Source organism: Misgurnus anguillicaudatus, chromosome 3 (genome assembly GCF_027580225.2).
Source record: "Misgurnus anguillicaudatus chromosome 3, ASM2758022v2, whole genome shotgun sequence".
NCBI classification, from domain to species: domain Eukaryota; kingdom Metazoa; phylum Chordata; class Actinopteri; order Cypriniformes; family Cobitidae; genus Misgurnus; species Misgurnus anguillicaudatus.
The window spans coordinates 7688126-7710963 of record NC_073339.2 but is presented as its reverse complement, the minus strand read 5'-3'; the positions used below and the strand labels follow the sequence as shown (position 1 = coordinate 7710963).

At 41.9% G+C, this 22838-nt stretch overlaps 1 protein-coding gene across 3 annotated transcripts in view; it reads left to right on the top strand.

Annotated features, from left to right (window-relative positions):
* LOC129444051 (sialoadhesin) overlaps positions 1–22838 on the top strand; it is a 24755-nt gene extending 1917 nt beyond the window's left edge. For 2 of the 3 annotated variants that reach the window (XM_055204399.2, XM_055204398.2), the window contains exons 2-13: positions 4772–4829; positions 5061–5414; positions 7850–8110; positions 8236–8583; positions 13314–13571; positions 13710–14057; positions 15395–15652; positions 15787–16134; positions 18447–18704; positions 19182–19272; positions 19471–19498; positions 22667–22838. In XM_055204399.2, the coding sequence (XP_055060374.2) occupies positions 4781–4829; positions 5061–5414; positions 7850–8110; positions 8236–8583; positions 13314–13571; positions 13710–14057; positions 15395–15652; positions 15787–16134; positions 18447–18704; positions 19182–19272; positions 19471–19498; positions 22667–22756 (2691 nt within the window). In that variant the 5' untranslated portion in view covers positions 4772–4780 and the 3' untranslated portion in view covers positions 22757–22838. The remainder of the gene's footprint in view (positions 1–4771; positions 4830–5060; positions 5415–7849; positions 8111–8235; positions 8584–13313; positions 13572–13709; positions 14058–15394; positions 15653–15786; positions 16135–18446; positions 18705–19181; positions 19273–19470; positions 19499–22666) is intronic. The other variant, XM_073860557.1, reaches the window with a different exon arrangement.

Here is a 22838-nt window from a genome sequence, read left to right as displayed (position 1 = left end):
GGCTGATAGAAGAGAAACTTTTACTGAAATAACCAGTGTTGTGCCTGAACGAGTTCATTGAACGAAAGTTCATGAACGCGTTCATATTTTAAACGAACGTGAACTGAACGTACTGTATTACTGCCTGATGAACTTATTGTGAACTCGTTCATTCTGGTGCTTGTGAACGGCACGCGCTCTCATTTTAATGTCGTTCAATAGGGTGCCAGATTTCTATAGAGTCTTCCAGACAAAAACCCGGTTAAAACACATTGTAAACAGGCCTTAACGGTAGCGGAAAAAACACCCAATCTGGCAACACCGCCACCAGGCTGCATGCGTCATCAATACAACACTGACTGGACGCTGCTGAAATCCAAATCCCTGCCGCGGCACTCACATAGTTTAACATTAAATAGCATTATATTTGTCCTAAACGGTTAACGATTAACATAAGTTAGACTGCTAACGCATATTCTGGATCTTGAAATAGACTTTGACTAAGCTCATGCTATTTAACGTGCACGTGCGGTTGTCCTATACGCGATGCCTCGCAGCGCTTTTCGCCCGGAAAACCCCTTGAAGCACCGGCTAGTCTTTCAAGGTATGTGCAAGCAAATACAAAAATTAAAAGACAGTCAATGCTAATGTAAACCCTGGTTGGATAAAGATTTAAAGTTGGATATGAAGATGAAATCTGACGCATTTAGCTTCAGTGTTAAAACTGATAAAATAATTGCTGTCTGTGGTTATATGACCTATAATGGCAATCACTTTTTTAATAATATGGGAAAAAAAGAACTATAAATTAGTTCATTTTTGGAACTGTGAACTAGTTCAAAATTTGAAATATGAACTATGAACTGAACTAGTTCATTTTAAAATTTGTGAACATATGTGCATATGTGTGAACTGTGAACTGAACTAGTTCATGTAGAAAGTGAACTTTCCCAACACTGGAAATAACCACTTGTTATAACCGAGGTATGCAGTAAAGTATTTGTGAAGCCACAACACGCACAACCTTGAGGCGGATGGGCTACAACAGCAGAAGACCCCACCGGGTACCACTCATCTCCACTACAAATAGGAAAAAAGGCTACAATTTGCACAAGCTCACCAAAATTGGACAGTTGAAGACTGGAAAAATGTTGCCTGGTCTGATGAGTCTCAATTTCTGTTGAGACATTCAGATGGTAGAGTCAGAATTTGGCATAAACAGAATGAGAACATGGATACATCATGCCTTGTTACCACTGTGCAGGCTGGTGGTGGTGGTGTAATGGTGTGGGGGATGTTTTCTTGGCACACTTTAGGCCCTGTAGTGCAAATTGGGCATTGTTTAAGAGGCTGTTTACACTTGGCATTAACATGTGTTTTCATCGATCGGATCACAAGTGGACGACGTTAATGCCAGGTGTAAACGGTGTTCAAAACGTTTTGAGCTCGTCCACTTTCGACCACTTTCAACCACATCCAGAGGTGGTCGAAACCACTTTCGATCGGATTGCTTTGGAGTTGCGGAACGCACATGTGGTTGAATGCGTTCAAACAGCCACACGCAACCGCCTTCTCTCCGCCCATTTATCTAATCTGAGGTATTAAACACAAGTTTTACGTCTTTTTTTGACTTCTGCGCTATTTTTAGCCTTTCATTGATTAAACTAAGCGGCTGATCTCCGTAGTTTCGTTTTGAAAGCGTGTGAAAGTTGCGCGATCCTATTTCATCAATTGCGCTGAAAATTCAAAGAAAGCTCTTACATACTCATGTACAAAACACTGTGCAGCATGTTTACTTGCTAAACAAGCAGTGCACTCCGACATAATAGTAGTTTGGGTCCATATAAACTCATAATTACTCCCGCTCGGGTTTGAATGACAGCAGAGAGATCGCCCACCGTCTCACAGACCACCCCCTCATAGTATTCAGCACAGAAGCGGTCGAAAGTGGACAAAAGAGACGGATTTAAATACCAGGTGTAAACGTAATGTGTCTCTCTCGTCCACTTGTGATCCGATCAATGAAAACACATCTTAATCCCAAGTGTAAACAGCCCCTAAATGTCACGGCCTACCTGACCATTGTTTCTGACCACCATGTTCTCATCCTCTGATGGCTACTTCCAGCAAGATAATGCAATATGTCACAAAGCTTGAATCATTTCAAATTGGTTTCTTGAACATGACAATGAGTTTACTGTACTAAAATTGCCACCAAAGTCACCAGATCTCATTCCAATAGAGCATCTTTGGGATGTGGTGGAACGGGAGCTTCGTGCCCTGGATGTGCATTCCACAAATCTCCATTAACTGCAAGATGCCATACAATCAATATGTGCCAACATTTCTAAAGAATGCTTTCAGCACCTTGTTGATTCAATGCCACATAGAATTAAGGCAGTTCTGAAGGTGAAAGGGGGCCAAACACAGTATTAGCATGTTGTTCCTAATAATCCTTTAGGTGAGTGTATAAATATATTCTAGGCATAAAATACGCACATATACAATTAATTGTATCCAGAAAACATTGTAATGAGATGAGTGGCATGGCAATATACATACTTGTATCCTTTACACGTTTCTCATCTTTTATCCAGTTTTCCTGCATGGGCACTGCTGTCTAAGACCTTTATTCTCATCTAAAATATTTTTGGTGTTAATGTAGGCTAAAAGTTCTCCCTCTCTCTTTCCCAGCTAACACACGACTCACTAGTTACGTAATTTATTGGACATTTTTGGTAATTTCATGACTTACCAGCTGGCAACGTAACTGTTACATCCTAAGGGAGGTAATTTCATTACCATTAGAGTATCAAATCACCACGTCTATTGCAAGCCATTTTAACATTTAAAAGTTAAATTTGACTATCCGGAATTTACATTGTAGATGTAAAGAGACAGAGTAAACATTTATAAAAAAGAAGAAAAGTTTTTAACTCCATAAACTCAGTAAATGTTTTTGTGATTATTACTAGTTGTTGAAGCTCTAAGATGAAAAACATCTTCAATACACAGCCTGTGAATGAGCAGTGAATTATACTGAAACTATAATCATCTCTCATTAAATCAAATGATGAAGAAATGAATGTTTGTGATGATGTCATGGTGTGTATATGTCACCGGGTGACTATGATGGGGCGGAACCAAAAGTGGCGGAGAAAGGTTCCCGCCCGGGCCCGATTTTTAAAGCACCTTTCACTTCTTAGTCTCCCTAGCAACATAGATTATGAGGAAACGAGCAACAGGTGTGGCGAATGAAGCTGGCAATCCATGATTGGAAGAGAGGGAAAAGGCAAGACATATAAAAAAGGCCAAAAGATGCACGAAGGGAGAATTGTTTCGGGCACGAGCTCCTTTTACTGCCTAGGGCAGACCTGTTCACACGCTCCGTCCTTAGAGGAGCTGGAGGGCGCCGTTGATCCACGGAAACGCTTATAGCGCGAGGAAAGAGTGCGGCGGCCCAGAAAAGCGAGAAGGACGGAGCGGTGGAAAACGAAGGAGCACTACACCGGAGCGTGTTGTGATGGCACTTTGTGCATACGTTGCTTGTGCTCGTTGCTACGGTGGAGATCGGCTGGGTTGACTCACATTTATCCCTCAGGGAAGACGAGAGGTTGAAGACGTTGGAGCGAGGAAGTTATCGAGTGATTTGGATGTGGAGAAACAAACACGACGCTGTTGGATGTATATTGGGAAATCGGTTGGACAACCAAGCGTTACTGGCCCTGCGGAGATTGAATGCGTAGGTGAGCCGAAGAGGTAACTAGGAGACATAGAGGGGCGTTGTGGAATATATTTACCTGTGAAATCTTTTCTCTTTCTCTGGCGTGTACAACGCCCAACCCGCCTCTCGAGCAGCCAAGACCTAGGCGGCCAAGCCTTAAACTTCACGTGGAGTGCGTGTGCAGAGTGCTGTGGTGAGTGACTTTTACCGTGTGTTTCACTAAGCTTGCTGTGTGTGTGCTGTATTGACAGTAACTGAAGCCGCCCGGGCCCCGTGCAGAGTGTGCGAAGAAATAGCACGTTGAGGCCCGAACCAGAGGAGAGAACCCAACCATTACCTGTGTTTGCAGTAACGCCTCGAAGAGGATCAAACAGTGTCAGTAGTGAGAACCCATTACCTCTGTCTCCACGGATGCTTTGGAGTATATTAAAGGTCCAGTAGTGTGAGTAACCTACCTGTGCAGTATATCACTTACCTGTGTTTACAGCAACGCCTCGAAGAGGACCAAGCAGTGTCAGTAGTGAGAAACCCTTTACCTCTGTCTCCACGGATGCTTTGGAGTATATTAAAGGTCCAGTAGTGTGAGTAACCTACCTGTGCAGTATATCACTTACCTGTGTTTACAGCAACGCCTCGAAGAGGACCAAGCAGTGTCAGTAGTGAGAAACCCTTTACCTCTGTCTCCACGGATGCTTTGGAGTATATTAAAGGTCCAGTAGTTGAGTAATCTACCTGTGCAGTATATCACTTACCTGTGCTTACAGCAACGCCTCGAAGAGGACCAAGCAGTGTCAGTAGTGAGAAACCTCCTACCTCTGCCCCGACATGTGCCCTGGAGGCGAGAAGATGAAGATTGTTTTAAACTGCCCTTCCCCGTTCCCCCTTATGTCTTAATTATTTAATAAAAATCTAGTTTATGGAATTTATATGTCTGTCTGGTGATTGGGGTGGTCTTGGGAACCTCCTCGAGGTGGGAACTAGAGAGGGGCGTGACCCTTTAGTCATCTTGGGTCCGCCCCGGCCGTGACGTATATGTTGATCTTATGACTGTAACTGTATGTTTTATAGAGGTTTGATATGGAGATGTGTTTCAGAATATCTCTGATGTTTCTGCTCATGACTGCTGGTAAGTGTAGATCACACTTCACTCTTAACACTTTCAGACTCACTTTATACACTTCATGTCTTCATTTCTTTATAAAGACCTCATGAATCACTTCACACCTTGTTTCTTATCACAAAACATAAACTCTATGAGTGTTTGAATGATATTTTTAAAGATGATTTGACTGGACTTGCATACACATTGATTTATTGATTGATTTTGTTTTCCAATGTTTCCTCATCTTTGTTTCAGATGTTGATGGTCAGCAGGAGGATTGGGAAGTGAATTACAGCCCTTCATATGTTTGTGCATTGCGAGGCTCAACAGTGAGAATAACCTGTACTTTAAAATATCCATCTGACCATGTGATTGATAAAACCTTCTGGACAAAAGTTGCATATGTACCTGATGAAGAACCACCTGACCTGTGTTTGGACCCAGAAAACAGAAGAAGAGTTCAGTGTCGAAGAAAAAATCAAGACACTCACAGCATCACTTTGACAGATGTGACAGAAACTGATAAACGCATCTACTACTGCAGATTTATAACAGACAAAATAGGTAGAAAATGGTCAGGAGTTCCTGGAGTTCAGCTTGATGTCACAGGTAATGAATTATACCAATTAATTAATTAAAAAACATTAATTCATCTGCTTCATGTGATGTTGAACATGTAAAGTGATGGACAGTTTCTGTTTATCTGTTCTCTTCACAAATAAATAAACACGTTTTGACATGTATGCTCGTCGATTAGAAATCATGTCACAACCTTGTGTGTGGTGTGTGTGGGGTGTGTGTGTGTGGGGTGTGTGTGTGGTGTGGTGTGTGTGTGTGTGTGTGTGTGAATGATTACCTTGATTAGTTCATTACTGATAATAAACCACATTATTCTCAATTGTATAGATTCATAGTACATTTATTTCATGCTTTAACAGTTGACTTCAACTGTAACATTTTCAGAATTTGAGCTAAGCAGTAATGATTATTCATCACCTAATAAACGCTATTTTCAGTCCTGCATTACTACAGTAAAAGTTTGATTTTGAGTTTGTTTGGGCCCCCAAAACATTTTTACTGTAGTACCAGCCTCCACTGCTCACAACGTGTTTAAATAGTCACGTAAAAATTAATTATCAAGTGTCCCAATGTAAGAGCAAGTATCCTTACCTGCAGTTCCAAAAGGGGTTTTTGCATCCTTTTATTGGGAGAAGAGATGCGTTAACAGATTGCTCCAGAGAAAATGATTGTTTTCAGTGCTTTATTCGGCAAGTGTATGTTAATCGTCCACACGATGTGACATTATTGTGGTACATCCCCAAAAGTTTACATCCAGAGAGCTGATCTTTGACTGGCTTAGGGATAATCACTTCCGATTGGAAGTGTGTGAGACCATCCACTCTGTTAGCAGTTTTTCCAGTCAGAGATATGTCACGTGAGCGTATTACTCACGTGTTTAAAGAAGCCTCACTCACTAATTCTAAAATGACCAGTAAGTGGTGGAATGATACAAACAGTGAAGCGGTTACTGTTATGGTAAAACCAGAAATAACTGTTGTATAATATATTTTATACAACAGTTCTTTCTGGTTCTGGAATCTGATTGGCTAAGAGCCTTTTCTAGCTATACAATATTCTTCTTATATCATAACAGTAACCGCTTCACCGTTTGTATCATTCCACCACCTACTGGTCAGTTTAGAATAAGTCAGGGAGGCTTCTTTAAACACTTAAGCCATACACTCACATATCTGTGACTGTGACAGTGACAGCGCGTCTGCCGCTGTATTGAGCGACCCGGGATGTGAATGGCACGAAGAGAGCTCAGATTCTTCTGACTCCATAAGAGGAGATGAACACCTGACCTGAGAAACGATGGGTCTGACCATGGGGTGAAAGTGAGACAACATGCTGGTGTGATCGTTACATGGTGCCACGCTTTCCTCGGGACTCGGTTGTGAAGCCAAAGCTGAAGCAGTCTCATATGGAACAGTCTGAGCAGTGTCACAGCTGCTGCTGCCATATGCCCCAGAAGCCTCTGAAATTGTTTCAGTGGAGCCACAGTCTTGCATTTGAACGTATTCAAGCAAGTCAGTATTGACTGTGCACGCGCTTCCATCAACTGTGCCGTGCATTTGACCAAAAGAGATCCTCTGCATGGGGCAAAGTTTGCTCTTCTCCCAGATGACCTGTAAACAAGCTAGGTGTTTGAGCAAATGATCTATGTGCTCTCAGAGCGTCTGACGAAGCTGAGTTATTATGAGCCAGTCATCTAGATACGCTAGAATGCGCACACCACTCTCTCTCTCAGGGGTTTCAAAGCCCCTCCGGGACTTTCTCGAAGACACGGAGAGAGAGAAAGCCTGAATGGTGACATACCCGCCCCTCAAACGCAAAGCGGAGAAACGGCCTGTGTCGGGAAAGTATCGAGACATGAAAGTATACTTCCTTCAGGTCGATGGCTGCGAAACAATCTTGAGGGAGGATGCATTGAAATATGCTCCTTTGCATTAACATTTTGAACGGCATTCTGTGAAGTGCTCAATTCAGTACACGCAGATCTTAGATTTTCTTGGGTACAATGAAATAAGGGCTGTAAAACCCTGACCTCATCTCGGCTGGAGGGACTGGCTCGATTGCTTCCTTCGCCAGTAGTACAGCAATCTCTGCATGTAGTACATGCATGTTGGGGTCTTTTTACCATAGTAAAGCTCACAAATTTGGGGGGAGCTGGGTGAACTGAATCACGTAGCCAAGAGTACACAACAAAGTGTAAAAGCACATTAGGCAAACTACACAGTTCACATTACTCAAATATATGCATTTTAAAACTTAAATGGTTTAAGGCAATCGGTTTCCTCAAATGGTTTGAGTTGAACTTTTTGGTTTTACAGTGATACTAGAAACTTCCAGGCAGGTGTGCTAAGGCAAGTTGGAGCTTAACTCTGCAGGACACTTGCTCTCAAGGACCGAGTTTGGGTACCCCTGGATTAGAGGATTTAGTATGATAATTGACTAACAGTTTGTTGTTGTTCTGCGGTCAGACCTGCAGGTGGAGACAAATCAGAGAGTCAAAGTGGGAGATTCGGTTATTCTTACATGTAAAACCACCTGCAGTCTGCCTGAAGAAACAACATTCATCTGGTACAGAAACACACAGAGATTCACTAAAGGAACAAATACTTTTAATCAACTTTACCTGCAGTCAGTCAGTCGTGATGATTCAGGAGATTATAGATGTGCTGCTGCTGTAAGAGGATATTCACATCTTCTGTACTCTCCTGATGTTTATCTTTGGGTTGAGTGTAAGTACACACTAATTTATTAATGGAAAAATTCAAACTCTTGTATTCATTGTAGATTTCACTTTTAAGAATTAGTAAAATTTGGCAAAATTTCTGATGCCATATTTCTGTATTCTGTATTTCAGTGGTTAGTCAGCAGGATTGGGAAGTGAATTACAGCCCTTCATATGTTTGTGCATTAAGAGGATCAACAGTGAGAATAACCTGTACTTTAAAATATCCATCTGACCATGTGGTGAATAAAGCCTTCTGGACAAAAGTTGCATTTGTACCTGGCGCAGAACCACCTGACCTGTGTTTGGACCCAGAAAACAGAAGAGGAGTTCAGTGTCAAAGTAAAGATCAAGACACTCACAGCATCACTTTGACAGATGTGACAGAAGCTGATAAACACATCTACTACTGCAGATTTATAACAGACAAAGTAGGTGGAAAATGGTCAGGAGTTCCTGGAGTTCAGCTTGATGTCACAGGTAATGAAATAAACCACTAAATCATATTGAAGGGATAGTTTACCCAAAATTAAACTTCAGTCATTTTTCATCCTTATGTTGTTCTTAACCTGTATTTCTTTTTTCTGATGAACACAACAGAAGATAATTTGATAAATGATGGGAAGCACAGCTGATTGTAACCATTGACTTCCATAGTAGTGTAAGGCTAATTTCCTGAATAAAGATAGTCCTTCCCCAAAGAATACAGCATGGGTGCACAGTGGGTGCCTGGGAAAAAAACTCTCTATGGATCACAGTGGACTTCCGACCGATCCCACATTTGGTTTTCAAACATCACACATCTAGACAGTCAGCTCCTTAAATCTCACTTACAAACTGTATATGAAATGCTACATTCTACATGCACAAAGAACCTGAATCTGGTCTTGTTTGGTATCAAATGAAATGTCTCAATGCAAGTGGTACAATAGCCTCATTCATATGACAACAGAATTCAATGTTAAAGTGTAACAACACATTAGGCAAACTACACTCAATGTTGATAGACTACTCCCATCTTAGACATAAACCAATCACCCAATGTATGCAAATTAAGGACAGCCCTGAGTTTACAACAACCAATCAGTACCAAATTTCTATATGGTTTGTTATCTCTGTATATTTAAGAAAAGTTTGTACATGGTTCAAGTAGGATTTTCATTATTTAGAAATGAACCCCATGATGTTGTGTCTTTCGATATATTTTATTTTACTTTGAAGAATCTTTAGACAGGTCTTGGTCCTGTCGCCAGCTATGCAATGCTTTCATTTGATTACAACTGTTTCAGGATTTTGTTATGTTTTACATTTGAATTGATATGTGAATTGGCTTTTGAATTGACACTTGGCAACTTGATTGAAACGTCAATCCAGAAAGCAGGCATCCCAGGCTTCTCCGATTGTGTAGAACACGCTAGTGTCATGTGGCATCAGATCCAGGTCGCCAAAAAGGAGGGAACAGATCTTCACGTGGTGTTCCTGGATCTCGCAAATGCCTTTGGCTCAGTCCCTCACAACCTCCTGTGGACAGCCTTTGACTACTGTAGAGTCCCAGCAGCTCTTACAGCCCTTGTCAAGGCCTATTTCAAGGACATCCAACTCTGTCTGACAACAGCAGAGTACACAACAGCGTGGCAACACCTGGAAGTGGGAATCATGGCCGGCTGCACCATCTCCCCACTGGCATTCACCCTGGGAATGGAGGTCACCATTCGGGCCTCTAGATGGACAGTTGGCAAACAGGGAATAAGACCTGGGCTGAGGCTGATGCTAGTCAGAGCCTACATGGACGACCTCACAACTTATATGTAAGGAAGTGGCTTGGCCTTCCCAGGAGCCTTAGCAGTACACATGCCCATTACCAGTCTGGTCGAGGAGTACAAGTGTGCCAAAGTCAGATTGGTGATGATGCTACTGGATTTAAGCGATCCATTTGTAGCCCAAGCTGCCCCCATCTTGGCCACTGGAAGGAAGTGGACCCCGTTGGCTGCAACTGAGCAGGCAAAGACAGCACTCAGACACAAGGACATTGTAGGCCGAGTACAGGATGGGAGGAGTGGTCTTGGATTTGGGGCCAGTACACCATTATGGAGCAAGGCCTTTCCATCTCAGAGACGCAAGATGGTGGTCTAGGAGGTGCGTTGAGAGGAGGAAGCAAGAAGGTGCGCCCAAGCTGTGGCACAGGCAAAGCAAGGGCAGTGGATGGCATGGGAAGGAGTGGAGAAGAGAAGAGGAGGATCTCCTGGAAGGAACTATGGGTGGCATTCCGGGCAAGCTTTACTGTCAGGGCTGCCTACAATGTCCTGCCTTCTCCCGCAAACCTAAGCCAATGGTATGCCGAGGACCCCGTGTGCCCTCTTTGCCAAAGTCTAGCAACTCTGAAGCACATCTTAGTGGAATGCAAGATCAGCCTCACCCAAGCACCTGGCAGCACAACCAGGTGCTGAAGTGTCTTGCTGCAGTTTTGGATAGTTGACAGACAAGTGTGAATGCCCTTCCTCCCCCATCATCCCAGTGACAACCAACACCATTTGTTCAGGAGGGTGAGGGTCAAGCCAACCTCACCACCATAAGATCAGACTCTGGTCAGCTGGGCAGAGCACGGGACTGGAAGCTGTGGGCAGACTTGAACAAGAAACTCTGCTTCCCAGCTGAAATTGCAGCCACCAACCTGCGACCAGACCTTGTTCTGTGGTCAACCTCGCTCAAGCTTGTCTACATCATCGAGCTCACGGTGCCCTGGGAGGGTGCAGTGGAGGAGGCCTATGAACAGAAAAAGCTGAGGTACGCTGAACTTGCAACCGATGCGCAACAACAAAGCTGGAATGTGAAGGTACGCCCAGTGGAAGTAGGTTGCAGAGGGTTCATAGCCACCTCAACATCCAGGCTACTCTGGGAGATGAGAGTGCGAGGAAAGGCCCACCGGCAGGCAATCAAAGGCCTTTCCGCGGCTGCGGAAAAGGGAAGCCAATGGCTTTGGGTGAAGAGAAAAGACTCTGCCTGGGTCTTCAAGTAAGTTGATGGCACCTAGGGAGTGAACCTGGGATGCTGGGATTTACTGCTGAACCATTACAGCAGTGGCATATATAGCCAATGACAATTACTCAAATCAGGCTATAACCGACTAAAATACTGGATTAGATGGCGCATAGTGGTACATCAGTGGAGGATTTTGGAGATCTGACTAGCACTTGACGTTAGTTTAAGTTAAATTAGATGCGTGGAGGCTAATAGTATATTTCCTGTTTAGAGTAAGATATAAATGTGGTCTGACTGCCCTAAATCAGATGAGCCTCAATCTCTGTTTATTTCAATATTATTCTATCTAAGATGCATAGGAAATTAAGCCACAATTATATACTGTAAAGCTATCATTGGAGAAGATGGTCAGTTTGCTTTATGATAGTGGTCATGAACCTCTGGATAGAAATAATTATTGTAATAATTAAGTTGCACCATAAGGGGACTAAATAAAGTATGCTTAGAAATGAGCAAGCATAGTTCGGCCTTCTGAGCATATAGTCTAACCTCTAGCGCCGACTAAGCCTGGTTCGATTGTGATCGATTGGTTTTCCCTATTAGGCCAACGGATGCTTATATTCTTCCCTTGCAGTAGGAAAAACAAATATGATTGAATTCAACGGGTACCATTAACTGCTTGCTTACCATCATTTATCAAAATATTTTCTTTTGTGTTCATCAGAATAAAAAATCATTCAGATTTAGACCAACATGAGGATGAGAAAATTATAACATACTTTTAATTTTTGGGTAACCTGTTAGTCTGCCTTTAAAATGTCCACCTCCACTTCATTTATTATCCTAAATTAGATGCACCTGTTTGAGGTTGTTAGCTGCATAAAGACACCTGTCCACCCCATACAATCAGTAAGAATCCAATTACTAACATGGCCAAGACCAAAAAGCTGTTCAAAGACACTAGAGACAAAATTGTACACCTTCACAAGGCTGGAAAGGGCTACAGGGAATTTGCCAAGTAGCTTTGTGAAAAAAGGTCCACTGTTGGAGCAATCATTGGAAAATGGAAGAAGCTAAACATGACTTTCAATCTACCTCGGACTGGTGCTCCATGCAAGATCTCATCACGTGGGGTCTCAATGATCCTAAGAAAGGTGAGAAATCAGCCCAGAACTACACGGGAGGAGCTGGTCAATGACCTGAAAAGAGCTGGAACCCCCGTTTCCAAGGTTACTGTTGGTAATACAATAAGACTTCATGCATGGCACGGAAGGTTCCCCTGCTTAAACCAGCACATGTCCAGGCCTGTCGTAAGTTTGCCAATGACCATTTGGATGATCCAGAGGACTCATGGGAGAAAGTCATGTGGTCAGATGAGACTAAAATAGAACTTTTTGGTCATAATTCCACTAAACGTGTTTGGAGGAAGAAGAATGATGAGTACAATCCCAAGACCACCATCCCTACTGTGAAGCATGGGGGTGGTAGCATTCACTACTTTGGTAGGTTTGTGGGTGTTTTTCTGCACATGGGACAGGACGACTGCACTGTATTAAGGAGAGGATGATGGGGAACAACCTCCTTCCCTCAGTTAGAGCATTGAAGATGGGTCGAGGCTGGGTCTTCCATCACGGCAATTTCCCGAAGCACACAGCCAGGATAACCAAGGAGTGACTCTGTAAGAAGCATATCAAGGTTCTGGCGTGGCCTAGCCAGTCTCCAGACCTAAACCCAATAGAGAATCTTTGGAGGGAGCTCAAACTCCGTGTTTCTCAGAACAGGCCAGAAACCTGACTGATCTAGAGAAGATCTGTGTGAGGGAGTGGGCCAAAATCCCTCCTGCAGTGTGTGCAAACCTGGTGAAAAACTACAGGAAACATTTGACATTTGTAATTGCAAACAAAGGCTACTGTACCAAATATTAACATTTGACTTTCTCAGGTGTTCAAATATTATTTGCAGCTGTATCATACAAATAAACAGTAAAACAAATCATACATTGTAATTTCTGGATTTATTTTTAGATTATGTCTCTCACAGTGGACATGCACCTACAATGACAATTGCAGGCCCCTCCATGATTTCTAAATGAGAGAACTTGCAAAATAGCAGGGTGTTCAAATACTGATTTTCCTCACTGTACTTTATTCTGTAATGACATTAATTAGTGGATTTCAGGTCAGTATGATGATGGACTAACAGAGAGTTTGTTGTTGTTGTTGTGCTGTCAGACCTGCAGGTGGAGACAAAGCAGAGAGTGAAAGAGGGAGATTCAGTGACTCTTACATGTAAAACCACCTGCAGTCTGCCAGAAGAAACAACATTCATCTGGTACAGAAACACACAGAGATTCACTAAAGGAAGAATTACATTGAATCAACTTCACCTGCAGTCAGTCAGTCGTGATGATTCAGGAGTTTATAGATGTGATGCTGTAAGAGGATCTGAACGTCTTCTGTCCTCTCCTGATGTTTATCTTAAGGTTGAGTGTAAGTACACACTAATTTATTAATGAAAATTTTAAATTCTTGACAAACTCTTGTACTCATTCATTCTAGATTTCACTTTTAAGAATTAGTACAATTTGGTAAATTTCTGATGCCATATTTCTGTATTCTGTATTTCAGTGGTTAGTCAGCAGGATATGGAAGTGAATTACAGCCCTTCATATGTTTGTGCATTAAGAGGCTCAAAAGTGAGAATAAACTGTACTTTAAAATATCCATCTGACCATGTGGTCAATAAAACCTTCTGGACAAAAGTTGCATATGTACCTGATGAAGAACCACCTGACCTGTGTTTGGACCCAGAAGACAGAAGTGGAGTTCAGTGTCACAGTGAAAATAACGACACTCACAGCATCACTTTGACAGATGTGAAAGAAGTGGATAAACGCATCTACTACTGCAAATTTATAACAGACAGAGTAGGTGGAAAATGGTCAGGAGTTCCTGGAGTTCAGCTTGATGTCACAGGTAATAAAATAATGCACTGAATATTACTAAAATATTTTTTTTTATTCTGATGAACACAAAAGAAAATATTTTGATAAATGATGGTAAGCAAGCAGCTGATGGTAACCATTGACTTCCAAAGTAGGAAAAACAAATGGAAGTATTGTGATCATAAGGGAAGAATATAAGCATCCGTTGGCCCAATAGCCGAAACCAACCAGCATAGCGAAGGATTCTTGCGTGTTCGGTCTTTTCCGGTGCTTACTGATGAAGTCTACTTAGTTTGACATTACGTAATTTAGGTAGTTTTATCTGACTCCAAAAGATAAAATCTTATTGTTTATAATACAAATCAGATTCATTAATTACTTTTAACAATTACAGATTTTGGTACCCATTCATTTCACTGGATGTGACCAGCTGCTCAAATCACTACTTTAGTGATACATTTTGTGAATGTATGTATATATAAACAATAGAAAGGACATTAAAAATAAATATTATTTCAAATAGTAGTTTTTTTGTAGTTTTTGATGCATTTTGAAACGTTTTTACAAAATGCAACAGAAATTTGACTGAATATAAGTGTGTGTGTGTGTACAAATATAATGGAATTCAAATTCCCAACCTTTTTTCTGCCACGGCACAGTTTTGAGAAGTAAAAAATTCATACGCCACACCACTTTCACAATAAGCATTAACAGATCTGCACCAACCTGTATTGCAATGCTTAAATGACTCTTTAAACTGGAATATTATACTGTATTTAACCTAGTATTCGCATTTAATGTGAAAATTGATCATGTTTTGAATGATATCCTGGCTGGAATTGATGACTGTGACACACGCAGCTGTAACCAACTCAGGAACCTGGTGGTAGCTAGCTTCGATCGCTGTTTCAAACCCTTTTCCACGGTACACCAACCAAGTGGTCAAAGCACAGTGGTTGAGAAAAACTGAATTAGTGGATTTCAGTTAGCCTGGCTCTGCCCTCCTACATGCTTCCGCTTAATTTTCATTTAGCTTCAGTACGTGTGGGACTGTTTTGTTTTCTCCGGCAAAAATCTGCAGGTCCAATCAGCTAACAGAGGGGGGTGGCTAAGAACGATGACGTTGAGGTCGTGCACCAGACTGAGTGACATACGTCACAACTAAACGTTAGCGATTGGTTATGGCAGATTCAGAATGATCTAAACTTCAACAGAGGACCCTCCTTAACGGACGTAATGCTTTGCAATGGAGCGTGGCCAGACTCTATGTACAAATTAAATGAATGTACGAGAGTCTGGTTGGACCAGGCTAGATTTCAGTAAGATGATGGACTAACAGAGAGTTTGTTGTTGTTGTTCTGCTGTCAGACCTGCAGGTGGAGACAAAGCAGAGAGTGCAAGAGGGAGATTCAGTGACTCTTACATGTAAAACCACCTGCAGTCTGCCTGAAGAAACAACATTCATCTGGTACAGAAACACAGAGAGATTCACTAAAGGAAGAATTACATTGAATCAACTTCACGTGCAGTCAGTCAGTCGTGATGATTCAGGAGTTTATAGATGTGATGCTGTAAGAGGATCTGAACGTCTTCTGTCCTCTCCTGATGTTTATCTTAAGGTTGAGTGTAAGTACACACTAATTTATTAATGAAAATTTTAAATTCTTGACAAACTCTTGTACTCATTCTAGATTTCACTTTTAAGAATTAGTAAAATTTGGTAAATTTCTGATGCCATATTTCTGTTTTCTGTATTTCAGTGATGAGTCAGCAGGATTGGGAAGTGAATTACAGCCCTTCATATGTTTGTGCATTAAGAGGATCAACAGTGAGAATAACCAGTACTTTAAAATATCCATCTCACCATGTGGTGAATAAAGCCTTCTGGACAAAAGTTGCATTTGTACCTGGTGGAGAACCACCTGACCTGTGTTTGGACCCAGAAAACAGAAGAGGAGTTCAGTGTCAAAGTAAAGATCAAGACACTCACAGCATCACTTTGACAGATGTGACAGAAACTGATAAACGCATCTACTACTGCAGATTTATAACAGACAGAGTAGGTGGGAAATGGTCAGGAATTCCTGGAGTTCGGCTTGATGTCACAGGTAATGAAATAAACCACTGAATCACATTTACACACAGAGGAAATACATGAAATATTTATGCAATATCGCTTGAGTAGTGTGGTATAGCTCTATATCATCACAGCTGTTATTAGGCCAGAGGTATGAGGCCGGAGTGTCTTTAAAGCGTCATGAAACACTAACCAACACTTTTTTAGATGATTACAGAGTTAGTTGTGTTGCACATCATAAAAGACAATGCTAGCATCTGTTAATTTGAACATTAGGAGAAAACTAGTTCATTTTGAGCTTTTTTGGGATATTTTCTTCCCGTTTAAACTCCATATCATGTCAACGTCACAGGCTTTGTGGTGGCAAAGCACTGTAGCACATCATAATGCATCAGTGTCTCATTATTATTTATTAGATAGCGTATAGCTCCAACCCTAATTAAACACACCTGAAGCACCTTAATTAACATGTGTGTTTGAATAGGGTTGGAGCTAAACTTTGCAGAGACACCGGCCCTCCAGGACCAGGATTGGTAACCACTGGTCTATGGGTTTCTCCTACCTTGTTAGTTGTTGTGGACACTGTTGCATGTGTTGTGTTACGTCAGCTGGTAGACCAAAGAGACGCTAAGATGGTGGTGGAGGTGGCGCCCTTTAATTATGAGGCCAAATAAAAACATAATTATTTAACATCTTGGAAACAGACATTTACTTTGGTAAAACACAACAAAAAGCTTTGGTGTGCACGCCCCCTTACACCGGCAGCCGGCGCACGTTTTCAATTGTTTCCAATGGAAGCTCAGCGTTTTTCAAAAAAGCCATCGGCTTGGGTGAAAAGCTCCGCTCGTCAATGTCAGTTCTCACACAGCCGTCCAATCACAGTGGAGAAGGGGCGGGACTTTACCACAGCAATCAGCTGAAGAAAGCTGGCATTCGCCGTCCTCCAGGCGTTTTCAGCCATGTTTAAAAGTTTTGGTATGCACAATTTATAAGTCATCAAGTTTCCCAATGTATAGTGAGCCAGTGTCCTTACCTTACCAGTTCCAAACTGTGTTTTTGCGTCTTTTTAAGGGGACTTTGGGAAGGGGATACATCTACACAGATGCTTCAGATAAAGAGTAAAATGATTTTCCAAGAGCTACTTCAGAGGGTTTAGGGCAGTCTTCACCAATTCTGGTCCTGGAGGGCCAGTGTTTCTGCAGAGTTTAGCTCCAACCCTAATCAAACACACCTGAGACACCTTGATTAGCTACTTCAGGTGTGTTTGATTAGGGTTGGAGCTAAACTCTACAGAGACGCCGGCCCTCCAGGACCAGGATTGGTGACCACTGGTTTAGGGCATAGGGATAATCACTTCCGACTGAGATTCACAGACTGAATCACAAGCTAGAGCAGTTGTTCTCAATCCTGTTCCTGGGGACCCACTGCTCTGGACATTTTTGTAGGTATTCCTTATCTAACACACCTGACTCTGATCATCAGCTCATTAGGTGAGAGGTCCATGAACTAAGCTGGGGCCCTGTTCCAAATGGCGCACTTCATGTGGACTTTCGGTCTTGTGGCCGTAAATTGCGCAGGTCTCCCATCTGTCATTTTTACGCTCCGAAGTATGCTCATCAGCGCCCCCTTTGAACCCTTGATGCGGTCTTTGGTGAAGCCCACACTGCAGCAGGCTTCGTGCACTATACCAACCCAGAAGTCCTTGCGAAAGAGCATTCAGACAAATCAGACGACGGAAGGGAGGAGTTCACACTGACAGGCAACTTCTCTTCCTATTTCCTGCGTGATGCTCAAGTCTGTCCAAAAATACAACTCCGGTGCACCCACGTGGACTCGCATCAAGGGTCTCTAAAGTCTGCACTCTATGATGTCATCAAAGTGTGGACTCTGAGGAGGACCACAAGTACGGAGTGTGCCATTTGGGACAGGGCCTAAGTGTGTCAGGTTAGAGAGACATACAAAATATGCAGAGCAGTGGGTCCCCAGGAACAGGATTGGAAACCACTGAGCTAGAGGACTGATTGAGAAAAACAGCGTTTGTGCCTGTGGATGTGTAACCAACTGCTCTGGTGGCAGCATTTTCAGTCACAGATATGTGAGTGTATGGCTCAAGTGTTTGAAGAAGCCTCCCTCACTAATTCTGAAATGACCAGGAGGTGGTGGAATGATACAAACGGTGAATCGGTTTTTGTGATAATACTAGTAGAATATCACAAGGGTCAGAAGAACCAAAAAGAACTGTTGTATAATATATGATACAGGCTAACTCTGATTATTGATTAGTGGATTTCAGTTCAGTATGATGGACTAACAGAGAGTTTGTTGTTGTTGTTCTGCTGTCAGACCTGCAGGTGGAGACAAAGCAGATAGTGAAAGAGGGAGATTCAGTGACTCTTACATGTAAAACCACCTGCAGTCTGCCTGAAGAAACAACATTCATCTGGTACAGAAACACACAGAGATTCACTAAAGGAAGAATTACATTGAATCAACTTCACGTGCAGTCAGTCAGTCGTGATGATTCAGGAGTTTATAGATGTGATGCTGTAAGAGGATCGGAACAACTTCTGTCCTCTCCTGATGTTTATCTTAAGGTTGAGTGTAAGTACTCACTGATTCATTAACATACACAAACAAATATGAAACAATTTACATTGTCTTAATTCAGTATTGTTCACAGTTAGGGTCAGTTTACCAAGTGTATGACATTAAATGTTGTTTAGACATTTATTATTAACCTGAAGAACCCAAGAACCCTTCTCTTAGCATCAATTAACATTGGTCGAATGGGTGACCCATGGGTTAATACTATTGTAATGATGTGTAAAATGATTGTGTTTGCTTTGTTTGGGTTTCATCTTGGTCAGTAAATATTAGACTCAACTTTGCAACAGTACAGATGTAGTTTTTTATATTATACAAAACCTTATTGATCCGAATTATCATTTTTTAATTTGTGTTTATGCATTTGTTTAATTTGTGGGAAATCAAATAAAAACAAATAAAGTTACATTACAGATACATTACAGCTGTCTTCTCTTACTGTATAAAGTCATCTTCATATTTATCTTGTTTCAGGGGTTCAGGGTTCTGCTCTGTATTATGGGATTGTGGCAGGATGTGTTGGTTTGTTCTTCATCATTGTCATCTTCATAATTTTGTTTATATGGTGAGTAAATATTAAGTAATTGCTATAATAAAAACTACAATTTTAATAAATATCACAATTGTAAGAGTTTCTATGCAGTATGTACAGAATATGAATGAAACTACTCACATATAGAGCTGTTCCTCAATGTTAAAGGTCTGCTCAAAAGCGTCAACAGTTTTTTTTCACAAAAATGAACAAATTTGTCTTTTTCTTCAGGAAGAAAAGACGAGACTGGCAAAATCAGGTAAGTCAACAAAGACACACAAGAGTTTTATTGTGTTGGTTTGTTTGTTTAAAGGTGCAGTGTGTAATGTTTAGAAGGATCTCTTGACAGAAATGCAAAATAATATACAAAACTATATTATCAGGGGTGTATAAAGACCTTTTTAAAATGAACCGTTATGTTTTTATTACCTTAGAATGAGACGTTCTTATCTACATACAAAGAGGGTCCCCTTACGTGGAAGTCGCCATTTTGTGACGCCATGTTTCTACAGAAGCCCTTAACGGACAAACTTTTTTACTGAGTTGTCTCCAACGATAACATGTTTTTCCGGTGTTGGCTACCGTAGCTTCTCTATGCATTTCAAAAGCAAGACGTGAGCAGTGGACTGAGCCATTGGTTGCAATTCGCAACCTTACCACTAGATGCTGCTAAAATTTACACACTGCATCTTTAAAGTTGTCATATGATGATTAAAAACATTTTGTGTATTTGTTTGTGTATAAAAGTTTAACATGGTTTAAGATATAAATGTACTCTTTGTTTATGCACATCATGTACATCATTGCAGCTCCTCTCTGCCCAGTCTTTCTAAAACGCATTGAATATTATAAAACTCATTATTCTAAAGTGCGCACTGCATAGTGTTCTCTGATTGGTCAGCTGACCCAGTGCGTTGTGATTGGCCGACAGAGTGCAAGATCTAATGAGCCGTTATTGACAAAAATTACTATTACATCAAAAACTGCACTGCAAACATCAATAACAGACTTAAAGAGTACCTCGACTATGAAGACTTGTATGCTTTAAAGGCACTCTAAGCGAATGCATGCATTTAAGGCCATAAAACATTTTTTGTTTCATACAGTAAACATCTTCTCACTATCTGCTAGCTGCCTGTCCCCACTGTAAAAAACGCGGTCTCTGTAGACAGCCCAGGCTTTACAAACTGCAACAAAAACAAAGTGGTCAAACCTACCACCACGAAACATAACAAAGTGTTCCAGCCAATAAACGACAAGAAAGGATTTCGGAGTGGGGGTTGGGCGTTTATAACTCTTTCAGAAAGCATGGAAGGGAGGGGGAGGAAAGGAGTTTTGTTTGACAACACTTCGAAAGTCAACAAGAAGTGACGTCACACAGATTCGCTTAGAGGACCTTTAACACAAAATATTTGCCTTCTACTTAGGGCTCAAATTTAAAGGCAGATTTTTGCTCCTGAATGAAAGTTGTAAAAACCAGACAGTTATTTATAGTTCACTTCAGTCGGAGAAACTACTAAAACGGCAATGAACTTGGCATGCAGGCATTTGCATCTGCTGGCTCCACCCTGCCGCGCAAGTAAAAACGAAAGAGAGGTGCGATACCAAATCAGCTTTTTTCACTTCAAAAACCTAGAAGATCAACTGCTATTGAGAAGCTCTCTTCTACCTGCTTAGAAGTACACCGTTTGCTTGAAGTTGGTTGGGGTACAGCACCACAGCGGAGGCTCGCGGATTTCCACATCATTTTTTTCTCTTGATTTCAACTTGATTTTGAGTGTGTGCATTGCCACTCCCCTGTGTGCTTCATCAACTCAGCACAGCATTAGAGTGAAAAAGCAGTAAGAGTTGAATTTGGGTCTTTTTAAAGACAGCCATTCTCTGATGTCATGGCAGAGTGTGTCTTTTTAAAGATGTCATATTGTCCGTGCCGTTCTGGATGAGGCAAATATATAGGTCCTAAGAATGTTTACGGTCTCTGTCTTTCGCGTTTGTGCATTCAGCATGTGGAGGCAGCATTTGTGGAGGGCTCGTGTTCTCCCTTCGAGAATATGACCCTCGTGGATCTGCGGAGACGGGTGTCGTACCTCCAGGAACGTCATCCCCCCTTCTGTTGCCACGCACCGCTAAGATTGCATCTGAAAGCTCAGGAAGGACGATCTCCGGATCAAGGTGCAGAACCGATCGGCAGGTCCGTTTTCTGACTCTCAGCGTCCTGATCCACAGCTAGCAGAGGTGCCGATGGAGACGGTTGGCTCCAAACATCTGTCGGTCCTCCGGAGGAAGACTCTATGTTTGTCGCTGCATCGGAGAGGCGACCGTCTATTTCCGAGGCCGATTCAGATCCACTCTCACCTTCGGGCCAAGAAGCACAGCCCGAGTACGACCCGGAAATGGAAGCCAATGGAGAACCCCATTCTCCTCCTGAACCCGCCTTTTCAACCATCACCCCTCACCTCTCTCGATGGTTACGTCGACGTCCTAACAGTGGAGCGGGCAGCCACGATGCAATTGTGTCCTGGAAGGTGCGGCCAACCTGTCCATTGCGAGCCTGTAAGCAGTTGTCCGCGTTAATGGTGTCTGTGGATCGAGCTTGCAGGGAGGCGGCTTTTGCAATTCACGCTATGGCGTTGCTGCAGGTCCATCAGGCCAAGGCTCTGAAGCATCTGCACGAGGGAGGGCACGACTCAGCTGTCTTTTCAGACCTCCGTGCGGCTATTGATTGTGTAGTTCTACGTTGTTTATGTTTCCTTGCTGGAGAAATAAAACATCAGTGAACCTGGCCTCGGTTTTGTGACTAAGGGCGGTATACACTGTAAACCCTAATAAGTTGAGACTACTCAAATGATTTGAGGAAAGTGATTCTCTCAGTCTAATTGAGTAATGGGGAAAATTATATCTCAGTTTAATTAAGTTGGTATTTTTGTGGTTTTTCATTGAATTAACTCAAATAATTTAAGAGTTGAAACTACTCCCTTAATTTGAGGAAAGTGATTCTCAAAATTTAGTAATGGGGAAATAACTCAATTTGAGTTGTCCTAATGTAGTCTTTTGAGCCGTTTGAGCTTAGCTGGCGACTGACGTATTCCTGTGGGCGGAGTTTAGTCAAAAACTGTTTTATTGATGTCATTCTACCGGGAAGTAGAGGACTGTAGTCCAAACCGGCCGTTCTCTGTAGTCTTTGAAAAGCGAATTCTGTTAAAGGAAATATGTCGCTTGGCATTGAACTTTGAGCTTTATAAATTTACAAGTATTATTTATGCTCTAACAGTCAATTTACACACCAACTAAAGCTTGAAAAATCGAATCTCGAAAACGGAAGCTTTTAATCTGTCAATCAAATCAAACGTTTTAATTTCATTATTTTTACAGTAATGGTTGACTGACTGCATGTTTCCTCTCACTTTATGTGATTGTTTTATTGCAGGCCAATGACTCCAGTTATGTTCCACTTTTCACACTAGCATCAACCAATCAGAGTGAAGCCTCAAAATCTGCTGATGTTGATGTTCAATAATCCAGTGCCACGGCTCAACATAAAGATCTGCCCAGAGTGAGAGACGCTTGGGCCAGTAAACAGTATTGTCGCTTGCCCTCAG